Source organism: Coenobita brevimanus, chromosome 3 (genome assembly GCF_032717465.1).
Source record: "Coenobita brevimanus isolate Jiangsu-jjx chromosome 3, ASM3271746v2, whole genome shotgun sequence".
NCBI classification, from domain to species: domain Eukaryota; kingdom Metazoa; phylum Arthropoda; class Malacostraca; order Decapoda; family Coenobitidae; genus Coenobita; species Coenobita brevimanus.
Window position 1 is genome coordinate 1,827,683 of NC_136956.1, and position 11,224 is coordinate 1,838,906.

The 11,224-nt window shown below is 45.7% G+C and overlaps 1 protein-coding gene across 1 annotated transcript in view; it reads left to right on the forward strand.

The window, feature by feature from the left end:
• Window positions 1-11,224, forward strand: part of LOC145393871 (uncharacterized) — a 65,721-nt gene that overhangs the window by 22,676 nt on the left and 31,821 nt on the right. Inside the window, exons 8-11 of the mRNA XM_080267933.1 lie at window positions 1,267-1,482; window positions 1,782-1,970; window positions 5,815-6,037; window positions 6,845-7,037. Of these exons, the coding sequence (XP_080124059.1) occupies window positions 1,267-1,482; window positions 1,782-1,970; window positions 5,815-6,037; window positions 6,845-7,037 (821 nt within the window). The remainder of the gene's footprint in view (window positions 1-1,266; window positions 1,483-1,781; window positions 1,971-5,814; window positions 6,038-6,844; window positions 7,038-11,224) is intronic.

Sequence of the window (11,224 nt, forward strand, 5' to 3'; positions counted from 1 at the left end):
GAGGGGGAGGCCGAGGATGAGGTGGTGGGATGGAGTTGAGAGGTATATGAGGGAGGGGGAGGCCGAGGATGAGGTGGAGGGATGGAGTTGAGAGGTACATGAGGGAGGGGGGAGTGAGTTGGGGGGAGGGCAGTCAAATGGTGGGTGACAGAGCGACTTGGAGGCGTTTTGTCTGCGGCCACCCTTTGCGGGATCAGGGCGTCGGGCTATAGATAGATAGATAGATAGATTCTTCCACTACACCTTCCAAACCTCCACATTTTCCCTCCATAATTCCTCCACGTTTTCCCTCCATACCTCCACATTTTCCCTCCACTTTTTCTCTCCATCCTTCCACTTTTTATCTCCGTACCTCCACGTTTTCCCTCCATAATGTCAAGTGGGGTTGGTGGAGGATTAGTGCCCCTCCCTGTAAAACAATTAACTCTAAGCCCTTGGCCACCCCGTTTGGGTTACATGGCGTCTGGCAATGAATGAATGAATGAAAAATTTCTCCACATTTTCCCTCCACAAAGCTCACCTGGAGTTCTCCCACCACCACCACAAGATCACTGCAGCATAATTCCTCCACTTCTCTCTCCTTACCTCCACATTTTCCCTCCATTGTTCCTCCACGTTTTCTCTCCATACCTCCACGTTTTCCCTCCATAATTTCTCCACGTTTTCCCTCCACAGAGCTCACCTGGAGTTCTCCCACCACCACCACAAGATCACTGCCGCATAATTCCTCCACTTCTCTCTCCTGACCTCCGTGTTTTTCCTCCACATTTTCTCTCCATACCTCCATGTTTTCCCTCCATAATTCCTCCACGTTTTCCCTCCACAGCGCTCACCTGGAGTACTCTCGCCACCGCCACGAAGTCATACAGTGCTGCATAACTCCTTCACTTCTCTCTCCTTACTACCACATTTTCTCTCCATACCTCCATGTTTTCCCTCCATAATTCCTCCGTGTTTTCCCTCCACAGAGCTCACCTGGAGTACTCTCGCCACCGCCACGAGATCATACAGTGCTGCATAATTCCTCCACTTCTCCCTCCGTACCTCCGTGTTTTTCCTCCATAATTCCTCCACTTCTCCCTCCATACCTCCACGTTTTCCCTCCACAGAGCTCACCTGGAGTACTCTTGCCACTGCCAGGAGATCATACAATGCAGAATAATTCCTCCACTTCTCTCTCTCCTTACCTCCACATTTTCTCTCCATACCTCCATGTTTTCCCTCCATGTTTTCCCTCCATAATTCCTCCACGTTCTCCCTCCACAGAGCTCACCTGGAGTACTCTCGCCACCGCCACGAGATCATACAGCTGCAGCAGATCCGATGCATGCTGAGAGACATACAAAGGCAGATTTACTCCCTTCGGATGTCCGTTGATCAGTCCATGGAAACCCTCTCTTCCTCCTCCTCCTCCTCGTCCTCCTCCTCCTCTTCCTCTTCCTCCTCTACCTCCACGGCCTCGGAGCTGCCAGCCACCCACAGGTAAAGTTCATCGTCATCATCATCATCGTTGTCGTTTTTAGTTTCTTCATCATCATCATCATCATCATTATCATCATCATCATCATTATCATCATCATTATCATCATCATCATCATCATCATCATCATCGTTGTCGTTTTTAGTTTCTTCTTCATCATCATCATTATCATCATCATCATCATCATCACCATCATTATCATCATCACCATCACCATCATCATCATAACCATCATCATCATCATCAACCCCAAGACAACGCATCAAAACACAGAGATAGTAACAATCGTAACTAATTTCAGCGTACGAGGCGTGACTGAGAGAGGAGCATCACTATCCACATCAACGTCAACATCGTCGTCATCGCTGTCGCCGCTCCCTAGCCTGGAGTCGCGGCTGCCGATGTCACTGCCCCTGATTCGACACTGGTTCCGCCTCCCTGTGCGTTCCCTTCCGTTCAGTCCGCGCACACGCACCAGACCCACGCACAGGTCAGTCTGAGAGGCCTGTAGTACGTTCACCTTAACTTGGCTCTCTCTCTCTCTCTCTTTCTTCTCCGGCATGATTCCATAGCACTTCTTCATGACTAGCACCATACAGTAGACCCTTGCTATCATGGACCAATTGGGGGGAAGCCAGATCCGATAAAGTCAATAATCCATTCTGTCTGATGGTTCCACCCCCCAAGGTGGGATTTTGAGTACGGTAAAAGCTTGATATAATGGACTTCAATAGACCGGAATTCGCTTTTATTGGACTCAAGGAGCTACCGGACTAAATTCCTATATATCGGAAAAAGTCCAATAAAGCCAGAAGCAGTCCGGACTGCCTGACCAGTTCAGCTGTGTTCACCACAATAAGGTAAATAAAAGATATGTTTATCAGTGTCTATCTATCTATCTATTGCCAGACGCCTCAATCATGTTTGGGGTGGCCACAAACAAATCGCCTCCAAGTCGCCCTGTCCCCCGCCATTTCACTGCCCTGCTCCCAGCTCACACCACCCTCTCTCATATACCTCTCCACCCCATCCCTCCATCTCATCCTCGGCCTCCCCCTCCCTCTTCCCCCCTCCACCTCACTCACATACACTCTCTTCGTCAGTCTTTCACCCTCCATCCTCTCCACATGGCCAAACCACCTCAGTGTGTTTCTCCTAACGCTTCCTATCACATCCACATCCACACCACAATGCTCCTTTATATCCTCATTCGTCAGTCTGTCTCTCCACGTGACTCCACAGGCTCCTCTTAAATAACTCATTTCCACTGCTCTCACTCTTGACTTGTGTCCTTCCAACAACGTCCAAGCTTCACTTCCATACGTTAGAGTTGGTATCACAATACTGTCATGTAGTAACTTTTTCACTTCCGTGCTCACTTCCCTGTTTCTTATCACTGCTTTCAAAGAACCAGCAACCTTTCTTCCTTGCTGTACCCTTTCAAGCACTTCATCCTCCAAACCTCCATCCTTACTCATCACACTACCCAAGTACTTAAACGTACTCACATTTTCCAATTCCTCACCATCCAACCTCGCTGTCCATTCACTGACTTCACCTCTCTCAAAGACCATCACTTTACTCTTCCCTACATTCACCTTTAGAGTCCATTTCTTACACACTCTCCCAAACTCATCCACCAAGCCTTGCAGCTCCCCTTCGTCTTCACTCAACAACACAGTCTCATCTGCAAACAACAGTACAGGGAGTTTCCAAACACTATCCTCTCTCACCAGGGCCACTCCAACATCCACTACCCTACCTTGTACCTCTTTTATTACCCCATCCATGTACAGATTGAACAGCCATGGAGACATGACACATCCCTGTTTCAACCCAACCTTCAAAGAGAAAAATTCACTTAGTTCACCATCCACATGCACTGCAGCCTTTGCACCATCGTACATACTCTTCACAGCATTCAACAACTTCCCATCTACTCCATATATTCTTAACACTTTCCACAATCCTTGTCTATCCACCCTGTCATATGCTTTCTCCAAATCCATGAAAGCCGCATACAACTTCTTTCCCTTCTCTAGAAACTTTTCCACTAAAGATCTAAGAATGAATATCTGATCTACACAACCTCTTCCCTTCCTAAAGCCTCCCTGTTCTTCTTCAACTAATTTCTCTGTTCTTTCTCTAACTCTGTCAATAAGTATCCTACTGTACACTTTTCCTATTGTACTAAGAAGACAGATGCCCCTATGATTACCACACACTTCTTTTTCCCCTTTTCCTTTGTACAAGGGAACAATTGTACAGTATAGTATTATTATATATACAACACCATTTGGTTAATGTAGTGAAGGTATAACACAGTACAGTACTATCAGTGTACAGTACAGTATTATTATATATATTATACCATTCCATTGCTGTAGTGAAGTTATAACACAGTACTATCAGTGTACAGTACAGTATTATTATATATATTATACCATTGGATTACTGTAGTGAAGGTATAACACAGTACAGTACCACAGTGGTAGTCAAAACAGTTTAAAAACTGTTGGTGCGATACGGACTAATGTCTGATTTATCGGAAAGTCCAGGTTAGCAGGGTGCAGTCCAGATGTCGCTTTTATTGGAATTTCGCATTTTTCGGAATGGCAGGGGTCCCAATTAATCCGTTATAGAGAGGTCGTATTGTACTGTGACACTACATCCTTTCCATAGCACTTCTTCATGACTAGCGCCATATAATAGACCCTTGCTATCATGGACTAACTGGGTGGAAGCCAGATCCAATAAAGTCAATAATCCGTTATATTCAATGGTCCCCCCACCCCCCGACGTGGGATTTTGGGCATATGTTTGAAAACGAATAAGTATACAGTAATAACATATTCCCGTACTAAAAATTAAACCTATACCCATTTTACACTAACCTGGCCCATAATTTCACCTTTTTGCAGTTTATTTCACATCATTGTCCTAGCACTTCTTCATGACTAGTACAGTATTAGTATAATGTTATTACAACTCGGCAGTCATGATGGGCAGAGGACAGTATCAGGCCAGGCTGGGGTACAAGGGGAAGGAAACACATGTATTCCCATTTCACATCCCTCTCATAGCACTTCTTCATGACTAGTACAGTATTAGTATGATGGGCAGAGGACAGTATCAGGCCAGGCTGGGGTACAAGGGGAAGGAAACACATGTACTGCCACCCACTGCATTAACGGACACTGTTTGTTGTAGCGGGAAGTCCAGTGGTGTCGTAGTGTCCGTTAAGTCCGACATCCGGTCTATCGTGGTCTGTTAAAGCGAGGGTCTACTGAACTCTGATGCTACATCCTTGCCATAGCACATCTTCATGATTTGTACCATGTTCTAGTGTTGACGTTTTATTATAACTCAGTATACAAGAGGGAGAGGTGGCAGCTAAAGGCCAAGATAGAGTAAAATGAGGACAGTCAGGTCCCAATATTCATGGGGGTATGTACCAGAGCACCCCACGAATGTTGAATTCCCTGATTATCCCAATTATACTACAGCAGTCACAGTTTTCAGTGTTTCAGCTATTCCTATTACCTACAGACCCACAATAATACCTGTAAATGCATTTTATGATGCATTAATATATCCTAAAAAGACAGTACATGATTATAAGCAAGCTGTCACTGTGGGAGTTGTGCAGGAGAACCGTCCTACAGCATGGTGCAGTACCTACTGTAGAGAATGGCAGGAGATCAGAGTGGTGAAATACCGAATGCATCTGCTGCCCCATGTTGAACAGCACATGCGTACAGTAACTGTACAATATGTACAGTACAACTGTATAGGACAATATTTCTCAATGAAAACTTGAAAAAAAATCACTTACTAACCTCTATGAACAACTGCTACTGCAAGAGTAGGGCAGGAGATTTGTGCTGCTGATACCTTGTTTTGACCAGCATACCTATACACAGGTAACTGCACTGTTTAACTGTATAGCACAGTATAGCTCACAGAACACATGCAAAACCTCACTTATGAACCACCAGGAATGCTGATGCTGCGGGAAAACCGAGATATATCTTCCTGTGCATTTTTGATATACGGGACAGTAATTTCCCAGAAAATCCACGAATATGTGAACCCCCGTGTAGTGATTCTGGGAATAGCAGGGGTTAATGTATACTGTAGACACATCATCATCATCATTATCATCATCATCATCATCATTATCTTCACCATCAAGATCCGTATCTTCATTATCAGTATCATTATCTTCATTATCAGCATCACCATCATGATCATTCTTGTCATTGTTGTCATCATCATCATTATCATCACTGCACGCCACATGTTGTTTACCTTCATGCACTGTTTACCCTCAGGCGCTCTGTCAACTGGCCACCAACAAACCTGCGCCGGTTGCCCCTGCGCCGAATCATCCGCGCCCGCCACCACCTGCCTCGCCACACCCCCGGCACCACCACACTGGATGCTCTGGGCTCGGCATCACCTCGGAGGCTGGGCGATGGGGCCGAGGGCGGGAGTGGAGGCAGTAGGGGTGGCATTGGTCCCCTCTCCACCCCACCACCTGGACACAACACATCTGTAGGTTATAGCGGGGGTTTAAAGTTATTTTATTTGTCCTCTCTGTCTCTGTCTCTGTCTCTGTCTGTCTGTCTCTCCTGTGTATGTATGTATGTATGTATGTGTGGGGGGGACCATGTATGTGTGTGTGTGTATACATGCCATGGTGATGACAACAGCAGTAATAACAATAATAATAGAGAGGCTGCTAGAGATCAAGCGGCGTCAGATGATGATGACTGATGCATGCCTGCGTGTTGAAGCCTTTAGAGGGTTTGGTGGGTGGGGGAGAGCCTTTTGTTATTCGTCAAGGTTAGCCACATTTTTGTAGGAACTGTCTAGCAAGGGTCAACTGGTTTTTTTGTCGTATTTCTTATGCTGATGAAGAAACCAACAAATGCTAATACCAGTGATAGCATAACCCAGTCCCTCCTGATGCCTGTAAACAATTGAATGAGTGAATAACAACAACAGTGGTGGATCTTGAATTTGGCTCTCTTTTGTATTGTTTTTATTTTTTTCATGGAAGGAACGGTTTGCGGGCTCCTGGCCTTTGGTTCCTTCTTTCTTGCATTAAAAGAAATAAAAAGTAACCAGGTCTTGCCCCTCCATGTTTGTAAATGTATGGATGAATGATAATAACAACAGCAGTAAGCCATTCCTTCATCTATACATCATCATCATCATCATCATCTAATCCTACGTTGCCCCATGAGGAGCGTAGGAGCCTGGGGCTAGGAAAGTTGAGAGGATACACTAATGAACAAACAGCCGAAAATAACGATGCTGGTGGTAATTCAGTCTCCCCCTCCCTCCCTCCCCCCACAGATGATGCGGCTGGAGGACTATTTTCGTAGTCGCCGACCATCCCGGGAGCGACTGGGCCGGGCCGTTAGGTGTGGCATCTTCAAGCGGTCCGCCACGTCACCCCCATCCACCACTGCGCTGTCTGCTCTGTCCGCACCATCATCTGCTTCCTCCTGCTCCACCTATGCCTCCTCAAATGGCCTCTCTACCCAGTGTGCCTCCTCTTCTGACCTGTCCTCCTTGTCTTCCTCTTCTGCAAGTCTTTCCACCCTCACTTCCTCAACTTCCTCCTCCTCTGCCAAGCCTGTTTCCTCACCAGTCTCCACCAGTTCCTCCACCCTCTCCACCTCCACAGTTTCCTCCCTCTCCCTCCCCTCTCCCTCCACTTCCCCTCCACCGCGCTGCACCTCCTCCCCCGGCTGCAGATTGGATCGTCGTGGCAGCCAGGTGTCTTCGTCAGGTGAGTTTATTTTGCATACTGTACAGGAGCGTGAGGGGAGGGATGCCTTCATGGGGTGACACTGATATGCAAAGGTCCCTCAGCCTGCCCTCCATATTCCCCAAAAGTAAGACTAGGAAAAGGGGACCAGGAAAAGGGGACAAGGGAAAGGGAACAAGGAAAGCGGGACCAGGAAAATGGGACAAGGGAAAGGGGACCAGGAAAATGGGATCAGGGGAAAGGGGACCAGGAAAATGGGACAAGGGAAAGGGGACCAGGAAAAGGGAAACTTCTTCAGCCTCTAGTCCACCTGGTTCACCTCCATGTTAGTGAGTGGCCATGACAACAATCGTACCAGGTCCCTTATTCTTCTTGGGTAAGGAGGCTCCCCACCACCTCCTCCCTAACTTATTCACCAAACTACCCTATAATATCATCCTTTTTGCTTTGTATATCTTTGTAATGTCTGTGTAGATTGCATGAATAACACACAGGAATAAGGCAATGGCGTAGAATCAGGAATAAACTGGTGAGGAAGAGGTGTTAGGCTCTCTGCTATCTGTATCTATTGCCTGACACCTTAATCCCATAAGGGGTGACCACAAAATAAATCGCCTCCATGTTGCCCTGTCCCCTGCCATTTCACTGCCCTGCCCCCAGCTCACACCCCCTTCTCTTAGAGGTGTTAGTAAGCTTCCTAACTGCACCAGGATATTGCCCTAACGTGTATGTAGATTGCATGAAAAACACACAAGACCAGGGGAGTGGATCAGAATCGGAAATAAACAGGTGAGGAAGAGGTGTTAGTAAGCTTCCTATTCCCACCACAATATTCCCCTAATGTGTATGTAGATTGCATGAATAATACACAAGAAGAGGTTAATGGAGCAGAATCAGGAATGAATCAGTGAGGAAGAGGTGTTAGTATGAAGAAGAGGTGTTAGTAAGCTTCCTATTCCCACCACAATATTGCCTTAATGTGTATGTAGATTGCATGAATAATACACAAGAATAGGTTAATGGAGCAGAATCAGGAATAAATCAGTGAGGAAGAGGTGTTAATATGAGTAAGAGGTGTTAGTAAGCTTCCTAACCACACCAGAATACTCCCCCAGAAGACATTAAACACTGCATAAGGTGAGTGGATGGTGACCCCTCCTACCTACAAGTTTGGGTAATCAGACAATTTTTTTTTTTATGCTAGAAAGTAAACAGAGCTGAATTCAAGAAGCCTGAAAAACTTACTCTTCCCAGGAATAACTAAATGAGCCAAGATTTTGATTCATTTCCTTTTAGATCTTGAACATGATGTATTTAAAAGACGAGATCATAGACAGAGGATAGTACAGCTCCTGAGTTGACCAGTTCAATGCATGGAAGACTGAGAGCATTGGTTAACTAATGTTTGGGAGAGCTGGACTGAAAAGGGATGAGAGTGTGTTGGTAGGTGGGTGCTGCATGCCTTCTGTAATGGGGGAGATACAAGGCAATAGAGTAGGTTTAGTAAAGGGAGAGGGAGGCTTCATTGGGGTGGATTCTCAGCCATAAGTAAGACTCATACCCTGCTGTAATTTGAGCTGTCTTTTTACAGGATGAACTAAATACTGGAAAGAGTCTGTACTGCCCTTTCCTTGCTCTTCCCCTAAAAAATATACATACCTATCTATCTATAGCCCGACACCCTAATCCCGCAAAGGGTGGCCACAGACAAAACGCCTCCAAGTTGCTCTGTCACCCACTATTTGACTCTCCTCCCCCAACTCACTCCCCCCCCCCTCCTCCCTCACATACCTCTCAACTCCATCCCTCCACCTCATCCTCAGCCTCCCCCTCCCTCACATACCTCTCAACTCCATCCCTCTACCTCATCCTCTGTCTCCCCCTCCCTCTCCCTCCCTCCATTTTACCTACATACACCCTCTTAGTCTTTCATTCTCCATTCTCTCCACGTGTCCAAATATATATATCATACGATCATTTTCCCTCCGCCACCAAGATTTGTTGTTATGGGAGAAATAAGTGACGTTTGAGCCATGTTGGAAGGACATGAGTGAGAGGAGTGGAAATGAGTTATTTAGGAGGAGCATGTGGAGGTACGTGGAGAGACAGACAAATGAGGGAGTGAAGGAGCATTGTGGTGTCAGTGTGGATGTGGAGGTATGTGGAGAGACAGACAGACAAATGAGGAAGTGAAGGAGCATTGTGGTGTTGATGTGGATGTGGAGGTACATGGAGAGACAGACTGACAAATGAGGAAGTGAAGGAGCATTGTGGTGTTGATGTGGATGTGGAGGTACATGGAGAGAGACAAATGAGGAAGTGAAGGAGCATTGTGGTGTTGATGTGGATGTGGAGATGCATGGAGAGACAGACAGACAAATGAGGAAGTGAAGGAGCATTGTGGTGTTGATGTGGATATGGTAGAAAGTGTTAAGAGAAATACTCTGAGGTGGTTTGGCCATGTGGAGTGGATGGAGAATGAGAGACTGACTAGAAGAGTGTATATGAGTGAAGTAGAGGGTGGGAGAGGGAGGCCAAGGATGAGATGGAGGAGTGGAGAGGTATATGAGTGAGTGTGTAAGGAGGAGGGGGAGACCAAGAATGAGCAGGGATGAAGTGGAGAGATACTGTTATTTGAAAGAGGGGTGTGAGTTGGAGGAAGGGCTGCCAGATGGAAGAGGACAGAGTAATATGGAGGTGATTTATTTGTTGCTGCCCTTTATGGGATTAGGACATCTGGCAATAGATTATTAGATAGATAGATAGATAGCACAAGAAATATGAAGGACTTTGGACTCCTCTGAAAAATCAACATCAACAGGAAATCAGTTGTCTATCTATCTATTTGTATCTATCTATCTATCTGTCTATCATTGCCAAACACCTTAATCCCATAAGGGGCAGCCACAAACAAATCACCTCCATGTTGCCCTGTCCCCTGCCCATGTTTTATACTCCATTTAATCTAACTTGGCCTAAAACTGCCATCACTTCCTCGTGAATGCAGAGTTGTAACGCGCTCGATTATGATGCTAGTCACGAAGAAGTGCCATGAAAAGGATGGTAAGTAGGAGTGCTGTCTTTCTCTATCTCTGATCTTCGTGAAATCAGCTGAAGAAGAGTGAAAATCTGGGCCAGGTTAGAGTGAAAAGAGTATTGTAATTGTTTAACACTTAACACGTTCTAGTAATTTCTCGTTAAACACACACACACACACACACACACACACACACACACACACACACACACACACACACACACACACACACACACACACACACACACTGCATAAGAAGAGAGGTGATAAAGACGTATGGAAATTCAGTTTCTCAATCAGAGCAATTGATCAATGGAATGCACTACCGAATGAAATAGTGTGTGCCAAAACAATTCACAAATTTAAGGATATGTACGATAAATATGGTTTACGACACGGGACAATACGAGCTTGACTCATTCCTGTAAAGATACAATTAGGTAAGAACAATTAGGTAAGAACACATGTATATAAGGATATGTATGATAAAAATGGTTTAATACACAGGACAGTATTGGTTTGACTTATTCCTGTAAAGATACAATTAGGTAAGGTAAGCATGCACAGACACACACACACACACACACACACACACACACACACACACATTTTAGTAATTTCACGTTTGCCACACTTAACACACTCTAGTAATTCCCCTCATTTAACACATCTGAGTTAATTCCTTTCTTAACACACTTACTTAACACATTTTCCCCATAGTAATTGTGAGAGACTGATAAGGTGAGTGAGGTGGAGGGGGAGAGAGGGGGAAGGAAGCCAAGGATGAGATGGAGGGATGGAGTGGAAAGGTATATGAGAGATGGGGGTGTGAGCTGGGAGGAGGACAGTAAAATGGCAGGGGACAGGGCAACATGGAGGTGATTTGTTTGTGGCCACCGCTTACGGGATTAAGGTGTCTGGCAAT